Genomic DNA, 20,620 nt, shown 5'->3' with positions numbered 1-20,620 from the left:
AGTACTGCGTGCCTGAGAGGCCCAGGCTCCCGAGGACCAGGAGAGCCAGGAAGTCCACACCACCTTCCAACCTTTGGCCTCTGGAGCCTGCCCCTTATAACCTGTATGCACGTTATGGCTACAAGGTCTGGATTCTGCAAAGGCCAAACGCTACAGGAGTTCTCTATCCCTCTGACAACATCTGTTTCCTAGCTTCGGAAAAATGTACAGCCATCATTTTAAGATTTCTTGCCTTGAGTTGCCAGGGATCCTGACTCAGGGGTAAGCTGTTACCCAAAGAGATATTCAGTTCTGAAAGTCAACACTAATGGTATTCCCAAATAGAATACAGTAAGGGACTCCATATGTGTGTGTGAAAGGAAGAAACAGACAACAAAGACAGACAGAAACATGAAAACAGACACAGAGATAGAAAGAGACAGAGAGAAAGACAGAGAAATAGAGAGACGCATACACTGAAAGAGATACAGAGAAGAAAGTGAGACAGAAAGTCAGAAAGAGGGAGAGAGGTCCCCATTAATGTTTGTACTATTACCAGTTTCATTGACGAATGACATTCAGCCAACTTTTTTACTACTCAGCCCTCAAATTCCTCAACCATCACTAACAAGCAAATTCAGGAACCAAGGATGTCCTAAGTCCCACTGTGAAAAGCACTTGGAGGAAGCACCACATTTTGCATTCTCTACCCTTCCCCTAAAGCTGACCATAAGATTGATTCTTAAGAGAGAACACCATGTTCTTGACGGCCGGGGCAAAGGCTGGCTCTCATCCAAGGTCTGTGCCCTGGGGGGCTCAAGACGAGGGAGGAAAGTTGATCCCGATGCCTAATGTCTCCGATGGCGCCCGGGGCCTGGTGCCCTCGGCAGGTGACGGACGAGGTGGAGGAGGCGGTGAGCACCGAGCTTCTGCGGAGGAGGGGACGCGCTTACCCACTGAAGTCACTGCCCTGGGCCTGGGCCTGCCCGGCGATGGCGTCCATGATGGCGTCCTGGGAGTACATGCTGATGGGCGTGTTGTATTGCGCGTGGATGATGGTGGCCTTGCCGCCCAGCCCCTTCACTTCAATGGGCTTGTGGGTCGACAGGGCCGAATCCTTCAGGGCACTAGGGTTGAAGCGTTCCTCGGCGCTGGGGGAGGGGAGTGGGGGGGGCATGGGAGGGGGTGCGAGGGAGGGAGGTGAAAGGAGAGAAGGGCGACAGGTGGAGTTAGACGGGTCAAGGTGAGGGCTGGTGGGGGAGGATGTGGAGAGAGATCTCCCAAAGCCTGACCCCAGGTAGGCTACCCAAGTGCCCCCACCCCACCCCCACCCCGTGGGCTCGCTGAGTCTGGTCAGGAAAAATCCTGGCACCCTTCCCAGAGTCCTCTGCGGAAGGTTTTTCTTGCCCACCGCCGCTTTCCCAGATCTCAGCCTGAGCTACCTCTTAGGGTCAGCAGGGGGCGCCAGGCATTGCGCGATCTCTCATCACGCCCGCAGGGAAGCAGAGGCAGAAAGGGTTGGGGAGTAGGGATTGGGGTTAGGAACGGGGCCACGCGTGAGAGGCAGCGGCAGCCCAAGCGGAGTCCAGAACGCTCCAAAGGCCAAAAGCAGCCCCACTGGGCACCCACGGGGATTCTGAGCTTGGTTCCTCCACGAAAGGGCTCATCCTGCTGGCCACCCGCTGGGTGGCGGGTGGGATCTTCTCCTCCAGAGGCTTCAGTGCATGTGCTTCTTCCTCGGAGCAGGGCTCAGGGGCTCAGGCCCTCCAAGTCGAACTTGCTGTGTGGCCTGCCAGTCTCTCCCCTTCGAGGCTTTTCCCTCCAGCAGGTAAGTGCGCTCGCTCCGCGGGCAAAGACAAGGTCAGGCTAGCCCTTCTGAGGGGTCCCGCCAGGCCAGAAATGTCTTCAGGCTCACCCGGAACCGCAGCCCTCCACCCACCGCCCACTAGAGCCAGCCAGCCTGCGGTCTTAAGCAGCTGCAGCAGGAAAACTGGGAGCAGAGTGGCCGGGAGCATCAGACGGAGCCCTAGCACCCGTCCCCAACGCCTCCACGCCGTACTCGCAGCTTCACACACATGCAGGCTCACTCGGGGACACAAATGCACCCCCACTCACGCATGCGCACACGCGTACACATGCTGCCACAGGCACACGCTATCCAGACCCCCAGACACGCCGACGCATGCTAGGATATGCACGCAAGCGCACACACATGCTTTCCTTTGATACTAACTTGGCTGGAGAGTTGACTACCACCTGGGGAGGAGAGAAAGAGCAAAGAAGACAGGACTGTCAGAGCGAGGCTCCTGCCAGAGGGTTTGAGGGAAGGGACCATCCTCAGACTGGCTGTTGTGGGGCCGCACTGGGACTGGGTGAGGACAGTGCCGAGTGAAGAAGGGGAAGAGCTCAGAGTCGCGATCACAGCCTCTCAGTTTGGGTCACAGATGCCAAAAGCAGCCTTTCCCCCTTGGTAGGTGCACGATACGTGAAGATTTGCCAGGGAGAAGGGTTTTCTGGTCCATCTTTATGGGCACTCATGTACCATGTATGTGACTCTCTCACATGCAACCTGGCTATAGACCCTGGGAGTGGAAGTTGGAGATGGAGACAGGACCAGCTATGGCTGCTACAGGAATGGCCGAGGCCCCAGGCACCTCTGGGCCAGACAGCAGCTCTGGACTTACCCTGAGGGGCAGCTCCGGGAATTCTGCTCCCAGAGCTGGAGTTGCCATGGTGCCGGGGTGTGTGTGCGGTGGGCTTACTCACAGCCCTAGGAACATGGTCTCCATCTAAGAGGAGGGGCAGGCAGCCCTGGACACTCTGGGGGCACAATAGCAGGGGGTATGTGCAGTTTCCAGTAACCGCCCCTCAAGGCCCTGTGGATGGGCAGCGAGGCAGGATGGAGGAGTAGGGAGGCTTAGGAGAAGTGTGGGTCCAAGGCTTATCGTAGGAAAGCCCCCAACCAAAGCAGCCCAGCTTGGACACTACAAGAGCAACTCTAGCCTCACGCTCTTATCTGAGAGCCAGCCTCCTGGAGCATCATCTCCTTAAGGGAGGCATTGCTGGCACTGTTTCTTTAAATGCCTCTTACTTGCAGTGGTAGACCCTTGTCAGAAACCTGAGGGGAGAAGCGTGCAGAAGGTGGTGTCCCTGTCCCCACACTCTGCCACCTTCCCAGATCTGACCACACTGGGCTCTTCCTGAGAGAGCCTAGGCCTCAGCTGGCCTGGCCCTGGTCATCCCTTGGCTAGGACTCTGGGGATACAGGTCAAAGCTAAGGAGACCCCCTAGTCTCAGCCTAACCCTGTGTCAGAGCTGATAAAATCCCCTCTGTCCTCCCAGGCTCAAAATAGCTGCATGTGGAGTTATATTAGGAAAGGGCCAGCACAGATCTCCCATTCCTTCTCCATTTTTGGCCAGTGTCGACAGCTGCAGGGTCAGCCCTTGCCCTGACCAGCCCAGTGCCCCCTGTAGAGGGCAGTGTTGGCCTTGGGGGCTGCCTCTGCCCCTTCCTACCTGGGTAGCCACCTCCTTCTTTGGCATTGGTTCCTGCCCCCTGCCTAGCTTCTGCCTGAGGACATGGGGACTGGGATGCCTGCAGCAGACATGGTTCAGAGAGGAGCCAGCACCCAGGTCTTGGGGTGAATGAGCCAAAGATGTAAGACCCACCCGGGGGGACATTGTACCTACTGGCCTGAAGGATATTCCCCTTCAGCACCGGCCTCAGAGAGAACGAGGTGCAGGGGGCTGCAGGCTGGGCTGTTCTTGCACCCCGATCTGCTCCTCTCTACTCCTCCTGAGAGGATACAAGCAGCCAAGGAATCACCTTGCAAGCTGCCCAGAGAAAGGAGGGGAAGGAGCTTCCTTTTGAAGCGAGATAGGACAGAGTTCAAATCCTCATCCTGCCTGTTCCTAGCCAGTGGCTCTGGGCAAGTTACCCACCTGTTTTAGCCTCAGTCTCCTCATTCATAAAATCAAGATGATGGTACCCACCGCAGACTAAACAGAATCCTGAGTATAAAGCCCTCAGCGTGAGTTAAGTGTTCAATGAATGGACATGGGGATTAGCATTTGCCAACGCTATCTGCTGTGAGCAGTTAGACATTTAACAAAGATTGTGGCCTCAGCCCCTACCAGCCCGGGTCAGAGGCTCCGCCCCTCCTCCCGGGACCGCAGCATCAGCCTTTGCTTTGGATGAGTGTGCACCACACTTGGTCTTTAGACCATCAAGAAACCATTGGACCCTGCTGCTCTGAGTATCAAGTAATAATTCAGCACTTGTCAGTTTCTGAGAAGGGCTTGCATCAATGGGAGGGCACCTTGGGAGTCATGGGAAGAGGAGTGGTGCAGGCAAGTGGTGCAGGCAGTCTGACTCCTCTATGTAGGGAGGAGTCAGTCTGACCTGAGTACCAGTTCTGTCTGCTACTCTTTGGCTGTGTGACCTTGGGCAAATTACTCACTCTCTCTGGGCTTCGATTTCCCAAGTACAAAATGGGGGAAGTGTTGCTGAGAGAGTTGTGTTAGATAAAGCATATGGACTGTTAACTGGTCCCCAGTCGTCAAGGTCAAAGGAAGGGTGTGGGCTTGGATCCAGCTGGCCCAGATTGTGATGGCAGAAGCTCCTGGCTGGAAAAAGCCTGGGGATATAAGGCTTTGCCACCTTAGTCCAGAGAAGCCAAGGTCTAAATGCTCAGACCATGGAGTGCCCAGCTTCACTCAGAATCCAGAAAGATCTAGGGGATGTGGGGAGGATGGGGACCCCCAGGGGAGTAGTGAACAGCTGAGCACAGGCACCTTCTGTGTCAAGGTCAAAGGAAGGGTGTGGCTTGGATCCAGCTGACCTGCTTTGTGATGCTGACTCATCCGTTCTCAGCGCTATGCACGCACATGTTGTCTCCCTCAGTCCTCCCAGCAATCCTGAGACGTGGACAGTCTCATGGAAGAGCCCTGAACCCCTAACGCTAGGCCACGTTGCCTTGATTCAGCCTGCTCTGCCTCTAGCCCAGACAGTTATACCAACTGCATGGGGCTGTGGGAGAAGTTACAATGAGATAACAAACGTGAAGTTCTTAGAAGCTAATATGCATTCTGCTTGGAGGCTCCCTCTGTTCAGCCCCTCTACAACACCCACCCGGGCTCTAGATTCTTTTAAATCTTGTGCTCAAAGAGTCCCATCAGCTAGACCACAGAGGGCAGGGGGTGGCCTGCTGTTCTCCTGCACAGCCCCTTTCTCCTCGATGTCCTGCTTTCTTGATGCCCCACACTAGCCAGGGTCATTCCTGACAGCCCACCCCCCTCACACCATTGCCCATTCTCTCTGTACCCAGCTCAGATGCTCCCTCTTCCAGGCAGCCTTCCCAGACCACTTCCTGCCCTGGAGAACTTGTCCTCCCACCTCTCAAGGCTCCCAGAGGGGTGGGGACCAGCCTGTCCCCTTCCCCAGAGCTCCTGGAGGTATCAGACTTTGTCCTGTCCCAGGAGGGTGACCTGATGTCAGAATTTTGGGAGTCTCTTGCATTCAAGCCCAGCCTTGGCCACTTAGTGGCTGGATAGCTGGACCTTGACTTAACCATCTCTGAGCCTCAGTTTCCCTCTCTGCAAAATCCCACACGTCACCCCAGCTTATGCAAAGCAAGGAAGGACCCAGCTCATGGCCAATGTCAACAGGATGATTACTTTCACTGCTCTTAGCCTGCGCAGACTTTGGGCTTGGGGCTGGCCGGAAGGAGGCCAGTTCCTTGCTCTGACCACCTGATCAGGTCTCCGTGAGCACTGAGGACCCAGGTGGCCCAGACCACCAGTGGAGAGCTGTGCGCCCATTACCTACCCTCCTAGGAGTCCGGCACCTGAGGCCTTCCCTCGGAGGCTCATCTGATACATCTGAGCCATCTCCCTCAGGGTCTCTGCTGAGTACAGGCCAATGGGGTTGTTATACTGCCTTGGCTGACTTGAGCCCAGCGGGGTTTTCAGGCTGAGTTTGTCCAGAGCCCCCTCCAGGCTGGTCTTGTTCCCTGGGCTGCCCCGTGGAGGGCCGGGGTCAGAGGCCTCCATGTGTGAGGAGAAGACAGAGGTCTGGGAGAAGGAGGAGCTAAAGGTCTGTCTGAGCTCCGGGGTGCCCGGCGTGCCTGGGGTGCCCAGGCCAGCCCTTGCCTCGGGGCTGGGGCTGGGTGCTGCCAGGCTGCTGTTCATGTCCAGAGCCGGGTCCTGGCCCAGGGCAGCGCCATGCAGGGGAGAGAGAAGAGAGCAGTTAGAAGCCGCGCCCGTCCCAGCGCATCTGCGTGGACCTGAAACAGAGGTGTTAGTGCGAGCGCCCAGCAGCCTGCCACCGTGCAGCCTGCAGCCCGCTGCATAGAGCCCGGGAGGGACAGACTGGACACCTGGAAGAGAAGGGTTTTGTCCAAAAGAGCAGAGGAGGCACGTACGTGGCTCTTGGCCCAGGAGCTCTCATCCACCTGGACCAAATGCAAAGCCCCATTCAGAAAGCTCAGCCAAGCCAGCCTGCCTGCAGGGCTGAAGGAAAGAAAGGTATGGGTCTTAGAGAATTGGGGGCAGCCCCCTCCATCTTACATCTGACCCCCTTTCCTCTGAGTGGGGACACCTGGCAAGCACAGCCTTGCCTCCCACTTTGCTGACCTCATGCTGTGATGCCCCCACATGGCCAGTGAGAGGGGGTCCCGGGCTGGTGAACAGGCAAAGTAGAGGTGCCAGATGGGAAACTGAGGAAGGAGGGGGCTGACACTTGGTCCCCTCAGTCTGCCTCTGCAGCTTCTCCCAAGCAGCCCTCTGCCCACTTCCCCCAGCTGTCACCCACCCCAAACCCCTGACAGATTCTCCCTGTCCTTCCTCCTCCACCTGGCCCATTGCCCACTGTGCCCCACTGGACCGATAGGGTCAGTATGAAGTCATACAGGGAGGGGTGGAGGGTGGGAGTGTGCAGTCCTGTAGGAGCGGTGGGGTGGGCCTCCTGTGCTTTGGGTGCCTTGGCGTTGAGCTGCTTAGAAGGATCTGGGAAGGGGCCTGGGGCACAGAGATGAGGTGTGCCTGCCTCTTGGCCGCACCAGCACTTCTGAGTGCTGTTAGGGGTGTGCATTTGGGAGGAGAAAGGCAAACTGGAGGGAGAGGTCCTGAGACAGAAGAGGAGCCCTGAAGGCCAGCAGGTCCCCGACACCTGGGAGCGCTTCCTGGGGTGGCTGGCTCAAACCATTTCACAGTCACGGCCCCCTCCCTGGTGCCCTCAGGAGGACAAGGGTCAGAGCCTTCTGGATGCCTGTCCCTACTTGGCTGGGAGCATGGTCCCTCCCCTGAAAACACTGCTGCCTAAACTGATTTTTGGTCAGCCCAGCTCCGAGGCCCAGGGTGTTGGCTAGGCACCTGGTGGGTGTCTCGGCACTCAGAATTTCGTGGGGGCTCAAACGCCTCTCCCCGGGAGCCTGCCCCACCTCCCTGGCATCGGCCACGGCAGGGGCAGGCCTGGCGCAGGGCTGGTCCCACCACCTTGCTCGAGTCAGGCCAACTGAGGGTCAGGCAGGCAGACCAGGGGCTGTACTCCAGGAACCACGGCCAAGGGAGCCTGTCTCCCACAGTCAGCACCTACCTTCTGGTGGGGGATCACCGGCAGAGGGGACTGGATCGGGGGCGGAGCCGTAGAGATGGGAATGGGACGCTTCGACCTGGAAAAACCAGAAATGGGACCAGATGAAGACAGGTGCCTCTGGGGCCAGAAGCTCCTCTCTGGGCAGGGCTGGCGAGGGGAGAACGTCTGAAATGCAGGGATCCAGGGCAGAGGGCCTGCCCCAGGCAGGCACTGGGCCTGACCAGCATGGAGGAGTCGTGGCGCTGGAGTACATGGCAGGTATGGGCCTCTGCTAGGTCCCAGGGAGACTGCCTGGGCAAAGAGAAAGCAGGGAAGACCCTGGCTTCTAGGCCCGATTGCCCACATACTGGCAGCACAGGGACCCGCCCTCTCTGAGCCTCATCAGTAAAGTGAGGCACAGACGTGGCAGGTCACGTTGACTTGGTCCTGTCATTCCTCTGGTCCAGAGGATGTCCTTACTACCCCATGTGGCCCTGTAGCACAAGGCTGGGCCCATGCTGGACAGCTCCTCTCTCGGGCCCCTGGTGTCCACACCCAGCCCCCTGCTCTGGAGAGCCCCCACCTACTTTTGCAGTGTGAGACTCAGGTTGTAGCTGGCAGACTTGATCTTGTTCTGGGCCTCCAGGTGGGTCATGGTATCCGTGTTGACGCCGTCAATGGCCACCACAAGGTCACCCTGGCTGAGCTGGGACTGGGCGGCCTTGCTGCCCGGCGTGATCTGAGAGGACAGCAGATGAGGGGTGAGCATAAGGAGACTGGGCCTGAGGATGGGCCAGTCCTCAGGGAAGAATCACCCGAGATCATCCAGTAGAGGCCTGCCATTTTTGTCTTTCATTCACTATGGCCAGTACCCACTGCTCACCAAGCCTGATTCCTCTTCCTGGCATACAGCTGTCATCTTCCCTAGTGCTTTGTATCTGAATGTGGCCATGAGACTAGCTCTGGCTCGTGGAACATGGGAGGAAGCAGTGTATACCACTTCCAGGCATGCCCTCTAACCATCTTGCCATCCTTCACTCTCTCTGCTTGTCAGCTGACTGGATGCAGAGGACAGCCAAGCCACTAACTGGAAGGGACCTGGATCCTAGAGTCACTGCTTGGAGGAGATGTGACTAAGGAGCACCACACTGGATGTTGCATAACATCCAATAAACTTTCACCGTGCTAAGCCATTGAGATCTGGAAGGGGAGGAGGTGTTTGTTACATCAATTAGCCCACTATAACATCTGCGCCCTGCAAATTCAGGGCACACTCTCTAGGTTCCAAAAGAACTCCGCAGCTGCTAAGACTCAGCACCACCCACTGCAGAGATGCTGCCAGGCCAGCAGGCAGGCCAAATGAATGCTCACAAAAGTATTCTCGTGTAAGTGCCTAGTGCTACCCTGGCAGTTGTACGGAGAGGGCTGGCCGAGCTGTCAACCCTGCCTGGGAGCAAGGTCGGCTGGGACATAGGGTGGGGCTCAGTGGTGGCCTGAACTTCCAGAAGGGCAGGTGCAAATGTGGAGGCCAGTTCCCAAATCTTGCACCCTAGTGACATTACAGAATGTTAGCATCTGGGGGCCCCACCCCTAGTGTGATCACACAGAATGCCATGGATGTGCCACCCCAGGAACACCCCATGCAATGTCACGAAGGCCACATTCCCAGGGACATTCCTTGGGATGGTGTGATGGCTCAGACTCCACTCCCAATGACATCGTGCACAATGCCAAATTCTGCATGTCCCACCCCAGTAATAGTACCCTGAATGCCGTGATGGCCTCCCCGCCAGTGACGTCACATGAAATGCAAAATGCTGGAGGGCCTAGTGACATCACCTAAAATAGCTTGATGGACGGCCTCTAGTGACATTACCTGGAATGTGATGAAGCCTCACTCCTAAAGATGTCTCATGGAATGTCACGGAGACTCTGGCTCCACCCCCGTGACGTCACGTGGAATACCATGCAAGCCCCACCCCCCACTGACATCACATAGAATGAGTTTATAACCTGACCCCCACGAAATCATGTGGAAGCTCCCCATGACATCACTTGGGATGCCAGGCAGGCCTTGCCCCCAGTGACATCACAGGAGAGAGGAGCCCCTGGGAGTTGCCCCCTGCTGAGCTGTGCCTGGAGCGTGTCCCTTGGTTTTTCCTCCCCAACATGCCCACCAGCCAGTCCTCCTGGCTTCTCTGGGCACATCCCAGTCAACTTCCTGGCTATACCCCAGGAACAAGGCTGGCTTCTAATGCTGACAGAAGCCATTTTCTGACCAAGGCTTGGGGACCATCCTAGATGGAGCCTAGAAAGGACCTGGGGACAGTCCTATACCAGATGCCAGGCTTGGGTGGGCCTCTGGCCAGACTCTGGGCTCTCAGATGTGGATGGAAACCTCCGGCCAGGCCCATCTCCGAGATCTCCCATCCAAACCAGGGCCCTGCAGTCACCAGCCTGCAGGCCATTCCCGGATGGGCTCTTCAGGGTGGGCCGGGAACCGCTTGTGCTAACCCAGGGATAACTGCAAGAGCAGGAGAGCTCTCGCCGATTGCTCTGGACCCACCATTTCAGGCCCAGAAACCTTGGTATCTTCTTAAACACTGGCCACCTTGTGCCCAGAGCAGCCTCCCCACTACCCCCAGAATCTGCTGAGACGAGGCAGGGGCAACAGAGAAACAAAGGGCTGGATGGTCAGGAAGCCACGCTGTCTGGTTTGCCAAGTCCAGCCTGCTCTCCAAGGACTCACAGGGGCACCTTGGAGCCCCACAGGCCATCTCAAAACCAGCGTCGCCTCCATCTCTGAATCAGTGGCCATGCAGAGCCCCTACTAATGACAAGAGTGGGTTGTCTCCTTAGATTTCAGTGGTTGCACAAAGGATAAAAAACAACAACAAAGAAAAGCCAAGCACTTTCTAGGCTGAGAGCGGACTCCTGAGGGCAGGCTGAGCTGCTCAGCCAGGCCCGGCCTGCAGAAAATCACCTTCCCTGCACCTTCTAGCTTCACGGTCAGGGCTCTGCTGTCCCTGACACTTGGTTATGGACATTTTCAAACAGAGAAAAAGGCGGAACGAATCCTGCAGTTCTACAGTGAACACCCAAATACCCACCACTGAGGTTCTTCTGTAGCTTTTCACGCGACTTGCTGGTCACATGCCCACCCCTCTCTCCATCCATCCATCCAGCTTATGTCTGAAGCATTGCGGAGAAGGTAGCAGACACCAGTGTGTTTCCATTCTGGGTGAACTGTACGATGCCTCTGCGGTCTTAGTGGACTGCCTGTGGGGCTCCCCCACAGCAGGACACCCCCAAGCAGGGCTCCCCAACCCCAGGGCTCCCCAAAATGCTTCTAAGCATCAACAGAGAAGGGGGCCTCATGCCGGTGGAGGTGATGCCTGCCAAGCAGGACCAGAGCTGTGTCCAGGAGATCATGGATAAAGTGTGAACAAGGACACTAGAATGACATCCAAGAGAGACTGGGGCCAGATCAGCTAGGGCAAGCCACGGGGCCACCTGGATGCCCTCCCTTCGGAGCTGCCTTGAGAATGTCTTTCTCCTGCAGGCATGGGCTAGCCAACACCATCCCTTTCTGCAGGGCTCCCTGGCCCTGCCTGGCTCCCCCCTCATCCTCAAGTTTGGACTAAAGAGATCCTATTCCCAGGGGAAGAGCCCAGCCTCCCCCGGGGCCTGGTCGGTAGCCAAGCTCCCTGAGGAGAGCCGCCGGGCTGGCTCCAGCCCGCCTCGGCGCCTCTCTCCCCACACCTGTGTCTGTTCGTCAGGGCTCAGCTGGCCTGACCTTTGGCTGCTCTGAGCAGGGCCCAAGACCCCTCACGCTGGTGGGGTGGAGGGTGCTATAAATCCTCTTGTGGGGAGGTGCTCTGCTCGTTCAGCCCAGGTCTCCTTAAATGAGGGGACAGGATGGAGGCAGGGACCTTAAGGAGGTTGTCTGTCAGCTCAGCCCACAGGCCATCAGATCCCCTCCCCAGCTGGCAGGAGCAGCCTGCTGGGCAGAAGTGTGGGGCCACCCTTGGACCCTTGCCCAAAGCCCAGGGCTTGTGAAGAGTGCAGTCCAGGCATGAGGTACTGCTGTATCTCTTGTCTGATTCCCTCACCCCCTCTTGCTGTTTTCCTTGTCCCAGAAAAGACTCCAAGCTGCTAAATAAATCTTCGGAGGATATTTTTCCTTTAGAGGCTTTCTAGCCCCTCTTGAGCACTTGAAAAACCCTTTGTAATGATTGTTTCCTTCCCATTATACTTCTCAGTTTTCTCCAGTCTCCAGGCACCTCTCAACGGGGAACTGAGGGCCTGTCTCAAAAGCCCCTTGGACAGGTTCTAGGTGTATGGGGGCCCAGATCATCACAGGAGTCCTTCCTCCTTGCTGGGCCGTGATTTAGGGCACCCCAGAGAGGGCGCAGGGGTAGCTGGGGCCAGGCAGCAGCTGTGGCCCCAGCGACCCTCCAGTGCCTGGGGGGAGGTGGGGGGAGCAGCAGAGCAAAGTGCACGGACCCTGGTCTGAGCCAGACCTGAGCTTGCTGTGCCAGCCCTCTGGGTAATGCCGGCAACAATGCCTTTCCCCCAGGATTGTGGAGAGGATTTCACCACTAAATAGGGTACGATACAAGGACAGTGCAGAACTGAGAAAGTTTCAGGGATGCTCCAAATGAAGAGGCTCAGGTTCTGCCCCTGGCCCCTTCCCCTGGGAGGCACCAGGGGTTGGAGGCTGGGAGGCTGCATTCCCCGGCTCCATGGGAAACAAAATCTGGAGCTGGCAGAGGGTGGTGTGCCAGGGGCTAGCCCTGACTGATCAGCCCTGAGCCAGCCTCCTGTCCCTGGTGGGGGCCGGGGCGAAGCATCATCTGGAAGGGAGAAAAGTTCTGTCCAGGGTCCCAGGGAAGCAAGGTGCTGGCATGCCCTTGGCTGCATTTCCCCTGCTCCCCAGCAGCAGAGGGGGCCACTGGGCTCCACAGAAGTTCCCGGCCATCACTCGCAGTGCTTAAACCCAGACAGGCCCCTGTCTTCCTTTCCCTCTAGATCTGCCAGTGTAGGTGTGGCGAGGGATGGGGGCAAGGGCAGGGAGTGGATGCTGTGGGCTGCGCAACTTCCAGCACCTCCTCCCAACCCTCTCTGGCTGACACCCCAGGGGATATTCATGGAGCCCTAAGTGCATTTTACATCGTGTGATTAAATTACACTATCAGGCCATACTCTGCTCCCTTCCCATCTGTCCTCCCCTGAGGCCTTGCTCCATCCTTTACCCTCTCACTGGAACCTTCTGTCATCCCATGGCCCCACTCTCCCACCACACCCTGGCTGATAAAAATGCCAGAGTCTTGTTTATACTCAAAAAGCCTTTCCTTGCACAGGGGATTTTTAGGGCAATGATAATACTCTCTATGACACTATAATGGATACATGTAATACAGCGGTCCAAAACCACAGAATGTAAGACACCAAGAGAGAGTCCTAATGTAAACTCTGGGCTCTGGGTAATAATGATGTGTCAACGTAGCTTCATCAGTTGTAACAAAGGCACACTCTGGTGGAGGATGTAGGTGGTGGGTGAGGCTGTGCATGTGTGGGAGCAGGGGATAGATGAGAAATCGCTGAGAAATTTCCCCTCAGTGTTGCTGTGAACCTAAAACTGCTCTAAAAAAATTGTCTTCGAAAAAGGTCTCTCATTGTCCCGGCCTTAGCTGCTCCAACTGGCTCTCGCCATGTTTCTCTCCAAGAGGTGACCAGCGGGTCCTGCCTCTGCGATCTCCCATCCCTCTCACGTTCAGCCATCTGACTTTGACCCCCACCGCTTCACACACACCAATGACCTCCCTGTGCCCAAAGCCAGGGGTCACTGGTTACTTCTCTAGCTGATCACACCCCTCCCTGGCCTTCTGAGTCTCTTTCTTCTCTCTCTCTCTCTTTTTTTAATTTAAAAAATGTTTTTTATCTTTTTTTTCTTTTTTTGGGGGGTGGATTTTATTTATTTATTCATTAATGGAGGTACTGGGGATTGAGCCCTTGTGCATGCTAAGCCCGTGCTCCACCAAGGAGCGCTTCCCACCCTCCCACTTCTCTTCTCCTCTTGTGTCATAGTTCTGTCTATGTCCTGGATGCTACCCGGTGGGTCCCCGAGAGCACTGGGACATGGCAAAGTCTGCTTTATGCCACTTAGGATGGTTCCTGGGAAGAGGTGGATCCTGGCTTCAAAAGAGCAAAGAAGCTATGTTTAGGAATGGGAGGGCTCCATTGCAAAGGGTGGGGGGACCTTTGCAATCATGGATAACCCCGGGCTGAGAGGGGGATTCAGGGAACTGGGGAGACATCTCCCAGGCAGAAGGGCTGACCCAGCAAGTCCTGGCAGACGTCACCAGTAAGCCCCGTCCTCCTCCCATTTACTGCTGTCCCACAATGCCTTCAGCTGGAGGAGCCCTGGGGGCTGCCCATGGAGTTGCTTGAGTTGAGGAGCTTGGACTGTCTGCTCACCACGACCCAGCCAATCTCACGCCCACTCCCTTCAGGGCCCTCACGGGGTCAGGAACGTCTCTGAGTACCAGGGAGAAAAAGCATGCAGGGAGAGGGCCTGCTCTGGGGACCTCTAAGGATGCATTCTTCAGCGGAGGGCCTCTGTCCAGTTATCTTCCCCATTCGTTTGTTCAGGAGGACCCTGCCAGCCCTGCAGCAGCCCTCCAGAGGCTGATCTGACCTTCAGCATGGCTATAAACAGCACGGGCTGTCAGCACTGCTAGGCGCGGCCCAAGAAACAGCACGACGGCCTCAAAATTCCAGAAACGGCAGGCACAGTCGCCCCAGAATAGTCTCGGCCTGTCCTCCTTCCTCTCCTCAGGGACCCTCTGTCCTCTGCACCTACCCCCATAGCTGGGAGAGCCTGACAAATCCTGGAACCGGAAACAGCAAATGGGCAGAGGCCTCCAGGCTGGGGACCCAGGTGAGCCTGCTAGGCCAGTGGGTGAGGCCCTAAGGACTGGAGGCCTTGGAGCAGGGAGACAGCACCTCCCTGGGCCGGGGCTCAGTTCTACCACTCCCCCATCCTCACAGGTGTATTTTCAGAAGTGCCCATTAGAATGCACTCTCACACATGTGTTTTCATGAATGCACTCTCCCCATCTTACAGATGAGAAAACTGAGGCTGAAAAGGTGAACTGACTTTTCTAAGGTAACATAGCTGAGAGCAGCAGAGCCAAACAAAAGCGTATGCCTTGGTCATACTGCCAGGGGCTACAACATGCACTAAGGGACAAGGTCCCAGACCACGGCCCCAGCCTCTGGCCTAGCTGCTCCCACAGGGGTGGGGGCGGGGCGTTTGGAGCTGCTGCCACCCCTCCCCCATTTCCTGGAGAACCGGCTGGGGTTGGAGAGGGTGGGGGTGAGAGGGCAGCTCACATTGCAGGCCCAGCCGCACCTGTCCAGGTTGAATAAAGGCATTTCCCCTCTGCCCTCTGAGTCTCTCTCCTGAACCCACTTCTCTGTGGGTCCTTAGACTGAGACCCACCAAAGGGAGGACTTGAGGGGCTGCTACTGCTCCAAGGTTGTTGCTGTGGGGCTGGTGGGCAGGGTAGGGTGGGTCCGGGAGTCACTACCCAGACTGCAGGTGGCCGGCCTCCTCACAGGGGGAGCTGCAGCCCAGTCCCTGCAGCGGACAGGGGACGGGCCCCACTCCGTGCTTTTCTACTAGTCCCTCACCAGAGGCATGGGAGTTAGGGGTTACCAAGGACTCAGGAGTTCGTGAGCAAGTTTGAATCTCGTTTGCCCGGCTCTGAAGTGAGAAGCCAGCCCCAGCCCTGCCTGCCTGACCTCCATGCTCAGGCTCGCAGTTCATATGCCCGGGGATGCCAGCCCCTGCTGAGAATGAGCAGGCCCTGCCTTTGCCAGTGCCCCCACCGCAATACGCCACTTCCCTGTTGCAAAGGCTCAGGCCAGGACGCCTGAGAATCTATCGGCCCACTGTGAAAAGCGGGTCATAGCTGCGGTGGAAATAGGCTTCCTCCAGAGGGCTCTGCATCCTCTTAGGGAAGAAGTTCCTGATGCAGAAGGACTTGATCACCCCAGCAGGAAACACCACAGCCCAGCTGGGAGGGCAGGGCTGAGTGTCCGGAGGGCTGCCTGGCCAGCATCCCTGAGCCTGGGTTGCCCGATCCCAGGGTATCAGTGGCCCACCAGAGGACTTATCGAGGCTCCAAGCCCTGGGAAGGGCCCAGCACCCAGTCCAGCTTGTTCCACAGCCTTGGTGATTTGGGGCGTGCCCCTGAAGGGAGCTGAGAGGCCATTATGCCCACCCCCTGATGCCCGGCCTGAGCTTTGGGTTCTATTTTTAAAAGTCCCCCCTAGTCATTGGCTCTAGTACAACCCAATATACCCCCTGCCCGCAGTGAGGACATTCTTCCTGCTGTCTAGCTTAAGGCCTCTGTGCTGCAATTTAAGCCCTGGGCTGGCTGGGGCCAGGTGGCGCATAGACCCTGGATGAGGTAATTGGCTATCCTGGGTGCCACTGAGCCAGGGGGCTAATTTCCACCCATAGGGATGGGGCAGGGAGCAGCAGAAGGAGGTCCTGAGGGTGGTGGGACTGGGGGAGATCTGGGCTGCATCCCGGGCGTAGGAGGCTGGTGGACCCAGGAGAGTGAGGGTGGATGGTCCTGCTTGATGCAGGGAGAAGACCTGCAACCGCGGGGCTGGGAAGCTATGGAGGGTCTTGGGGCTGGGGTGGGGGTGTGTCCACTGGGGCTCACTGCCCATGTGTCACCGTGTCATCAGATGGAGTATGCGAGGCTCTGGGTGTCTTTTTAGTATCTGGGACCCTGTGTCCAGGGCGGTGGGTCTGGATTCTCGGGGTAGAATGAGGCGGACTTGCAGCAGGAGGATAGAGGACGAGGCTTTTCCCTGCACTGGAGCTAGGCCAGCGCCTGTCTCAGAGGAGTGTAGCCCCTGTGGCTGTTTTGGGGCTCCCACAGCTCCTCTGAGGGGGGCGTTCCTTCTTAAGTTCCCCCCAGTGTCCACATCAGTTTCCCCAGCCAGGACTGTGCCTCCGGGGGGGGGGGGCACTGTCTCCCTGCCCCCTCTGCCAAGCACCCTTCAGACCTTGCCTGGCTTGCCCACCTCAGTGCCTCCCCGCCGCCCACACCACCCACGCCGCCCCACCCCCAGGCCCAAGGCAAGTCTCCGCTGTCTCCCTGCCTCCAGGTGGGCAGAGGCCCAGATACCCCCGCCTATCCATCACCCTCCAGTGACAGCCCCGGGCCTCAGCCTGCCCCCTCGTGCCCGCACCAGCCCTGCTGGAGCTCAGCCTCAGCCTTACCCCACCAGGCAGGGGTTGTCTTTGCCCTGGAACATTTCACTATCTGCCCTGAGCCTTGGGGCCTTCAGCACCGCCTCTGCTGGACTTACGGGGAAGTCCTTTTACTTAACAAGTGTTGCCTGAGCACCTACTGTGTCTTAGGTACTGATCTGGGTGCCAGGGACACAGCAGTGGTTAAAACAAAGTCCCTTCTCACAGACAGCTTCCTCTCAAGCAGCTAGCTTCTCTGGACTTCGGTGTCACCAGTTGGACGAGGGAGTTACTCAGACAGTCACCAAAGATCTGTGACATCCCCATCAGACAGTGCTACTCCCTGATCACAGACACTGCAGGACTCATGGCCCTTTCAGGTGAGCATGGGGAACAAGACGTGAGACAGGCAGGAGGGCAGCTGCAGGTGAGTGGCCAGGGCTCAGGCAGGTGAGGAAGGCCCAGCTCCATGAAGCCAGCCAGTGTGAGGCCCAGGGAGGCGGAGGGAGACGGAGTCTGTTAGCTGAGGTCTGGGAAGGAGTGGGTGCTGGAGACCAGTTACCAGTGCAGCCCAGCTCCCAGCCCCGACAGCAGGGCAGCCAAGGTCAGTGGTCTGTCCATCTAACTATCCACCCGCCTGCCACCTGCCCTCTAGGAGTGCTGTCTCCCAAAAGCAGCTGTCGACTCCCAGGGAGATACTCCAGGCTTGGGGACACCCTGAGCCCATCCTCCCAGGGTAGGGCTTAGAAAGGAAGGCACTGTACTTTCTGCCCACCTGCCTGCCTGGCCTTTCCTCCTCTGCTCAAAACAACAGCCGCTTCCCCCTGTTTCACATTCTAATAGGCCAGCCAGCTCAGGTGGGCAACAGCTGTGGCCCAAACCAAGGGCCTGTGGCTGGCAGTATCTAGGTGGGTCTAGTCCCATCCCCTAGACCAGGAAAGCGTGCTCATCTTTCCAAGAACCTCAGGGAGGACGGACAGACAGATGCACACACCCTCCTCCCAGCATGCCCTCCCTCGTGGGTACCAGGCTGTGGGCACCGCACACTCACCCGGGAGATGGTGAGCGGCATATTGAAGTCCTTGCCCCCTTGCAGACGGAAGCCCCAGGGTCCAGGCCCCGTCAGAGTCACGCTGTAAGACATGCTGCTGCTGACAGCGGTGGCCTCTGCAAACAAAGGAGAAGAGTAGAGTGAGGGGATCCTCGCGTGCGTGTGCCCTGCCTCCCCAGCCTGGACCTCGGTCCCTGCGCCCGACCCCCAGCCTTGCCTGTGTCCCTTGCTGCCCAGCCAGGCCGTGTGGAGCTCCTGAGAGGCTCCTAAGAATAGCTGGGAACGAATGCCATCGACACTGATATCTGTCCTCTGCTGCGCCCATAAATGGACTGTAACCCTACACTGTGCCCGCCCGCCCGCGGCCTCCCAGCCCGTCCACCGTGACTCACGCGGCTAATATAGCCCCTGGGGAGGGGTGTCCGGCACCCAGCACCCCCCAGCGGGCAGGAGAGGGGCCTAGCCAGGTTAGTGATAATGCTCTCGCCTCCCTGATCTCCTCCCCTTGCTCCCTCCACTCTCTGAAGAGCCTAGACTCTGCCCAGCCCCGCTCTCTGCCTGGCTGTACCCACCTCCTTGCCCGGAAGACCGTGGCTGAGCTCCCTCGGCCAGGGACTTTGTGACTTGGGTCTTTGCTGCCCTGTGTTCCCTGGTGAGGACCTTGAAGTTGTGCCTTATCTAGTGCGGAGCCCTGGTGGTGGCTAGGACCCAGCTGAGCCTCCCTCTTGTCTGGACAGAGTGTCAGCTCAGGAGCTGGGTAACTGGCCCAGGGTTGTCCAGCCACGAAAACAATCACAATTAGAGAAGCAGCTCTGGACCTGGCCCAGCTCAGCTCCAGGCCCCTCACACCATAATCCCCTCAGATCCTCAGAGGCTGCTACTTGTCCCACAGGAACCAAGGCTCAGAGAGGTTGAGTGACTTCCCTAAGGTCACACAGGTAGTAAACCCAGGCCATGCTGGAGCCTGAGCTTTTTCCTATGGGAACTCATGCCAGATAATGGGCTCCCAGCGGCTGCAGGCGCCTCCGGATGCCCAAACCTGGCTGTGGTGGGGGGCCCTGCCTGCACCCTCAGCACAGGGTCTGAAAACAGGTCTGAGGCTGGCCCACACCCTCCAGACCCTCCGGGGGCCCAGCAGTTATTCCTGGCTCTCCTGTCTCATTTGTGCTCTGGAAAACTTGACAGCAGCATGGAAAGCTCCAGCTGCCAGTGTCGCACGCCAGGCCCCCGTGCCCTTTGCGCCAGAATGGCAGGGGGCAGGGAGGAAGGGAGGAGAGGGCATTTGCTCAGCTGCTGGGACAAGGGGCCAGAAGGGACAGGGAAGGGAAAATGCGTGTGGTGTGTTCAGCCCATAACCCAGAGACAGTGTGTTCTGAGTGGGGGCCTAAGCCCCTGGGGATTCCTGCCAGTGTGGTCTTTGGGCCAAGATACCTTTCCTCAGAAGAGATCTCAGGCCCTGTGTGGTCTGGAGGTAGCTCAAGGCCCACTCTGGTTCCCTGTTGGGGAAACTGAGGCTCAGGGAAGGCAACCGGGCTGGCTGTTCTCGGCCCTCCTGAAAGACTCTGGCCTGAGCTGGGCCCTGAAGACTCATGCGGGCCTGGGTGTGAGTAATTTCGCAGCTGCCAGCACCCCGCCTCACGCCCTGGGCCTAGCGCATACAACCAGCATGGCAAGGAGTCCCCACTTCACAGGGGCATTCGGTAACCTGCCCAAGGCCACAGAACTATCAGGTGGAAGAGGCCAGGGAGGGACCTGTGTTCTTTCCCTCACTTCACCACCTCCTCTGCCCTGTGTCAGGAGCCCAGCTGTCCTCGCTGCCTGGCCCTGGCCCAGGAGGCCAGCAGCTCATGGCCAGCACCCCGACCTCCCCCATCCAGTCCCCTGCCCCTTCCTCAGGCCCCATCCAATCCATCCTTGGCTTTATCCCTTTTCCTGGGGGTAGGGGGCATCTGTCCTGCCAGGCTGGAGAGGACCCAGCAGCAGGGCATGACAGGTGTGGGGAAAGGCACACGGTCAGGGAGCCGTGGGCTAAGCTGTACCTGGAGCTGCAGGCTCTTTCTCTGGACACGGCACCCGTCTGATGCCTGAGGCTGCCTCTGGGGAAAGGGAGGGGTAGCCGGAAGAATGCTCTTAAAGAGAAAGGCCAGCCTCCCTCATCTGCCTCCCCTGGGAGAACTGAAGCCAGCCAGAGAGCAGCTGGTGCTCACAGGCTGGGCGTGAGCCGCTTCCCAAGAAGAGCAGCTCCTTGGGGAGCAGGGATGGGGGCAAGCCTGGCCTTTGCCCCTCCTCCAGTCTGCTCCCTGCAGTTTGAGGTGGGGGTTTGGGGAGTGAAATTCACGAGGTGGAAGACAGAGGGAGAGGAGGAAGAGAGGCTGCTGCGGGTGTCAGAGGCCAAGCCTGGGGTCTCTCTCCCATCGCAGCACCAACAGGAAGAGATCGTGGCTGTCCAAGGAGACCTTCTCTGCTTTTATTTCTCCACACCCTGCCAGAGCCACACAGCCCTGGGATGAACTCAGACCACTGATTTGAAACAAGCCACAGGCGCCGTGTGTGCACGCCTGTGCTTAGTGTGCAAGCAAATACATACACACAGGAGCGTGTGCCCCAAACGCACATGGCACGAGAGGGCAGGCGGTGGTGGGAACCGTGCACTGAGTGGAAAGCCAGGGCTGAATAGCAGTTTCCAGCGTGTAAAGGTCTGCGCTGGGCTTTGGCTGCAGGAGAAGCAGTGCTGCCCTTC

The 20,620-nt window shown here is 57.9% G+C and overlaps 1 protein-coding gene across 7 annotated transcripts in view; it reads right to left on the bottom strand.

The window, feature by feature from the left end:
- Positions 1-20,024, bottom strand: part of LDB3 (LIM domain binding 3) — a 63,616-nt gene extending 43,592 nt beyond the window's left edge. For 3 of the 7 annotated variants that reach the window (XM_064487959.1, XM_064487961.1, XM_064487962.1), the window contains exons 1-5: positions 18,098-18,245; positions 17,881-17,996; positions 8,140-8,291; positions 7,574-7,649; positions 5,807-6,183 (exon numbers count right to left, since the gene is read on the bottom strand). In XM_064487959.1, the coding sequence (XP_064344029.1) occupies positions 5,807-6,183; positions 7,574-7,649; positions 8,140-8,291; positions 17,881-17,973 (698 nt within the window). In that variant the 5' untranslated portion in view covers positions 17,974-17,996; positions 18,098-18,245. Of the gene's footprint in view, positions 1-932; positions 1,131-2,212; positions 2,236-5,806; positions 6,184-7,573; positions 7,650-8,139; positions 8,292-17,880; positions 17,997-18,097; positions 18,246-19,919 lie in introns of those variants that run through there. The other 4 variants (XM_031461016.2, XM_064487963.1, XM_064487964.1 and 1 more) reach the window with 3 other exon arrangements.
- Between the last annotated feature and the right edge of the window lie 596 nt (positions 20,025-20,620).

Source organism: Camelus dromedarius, chromosome 8 (genome assembly GCF_036321535.1).
Source record: "Camelus dromedarius isolate mCamDro1 chromosome 8, mCamDro1.pat, whole genome shotgun sequence".
NCBI classification, from domain to species: Eukaryota; Metazoa; Chordata; class Mammalia; order Artiodactyla; family Camelidae; genus Camelus; species Camelus dromedarius.
This window is presented reverse-complemented; position numbering and strand designations above follow the sequence as displayed.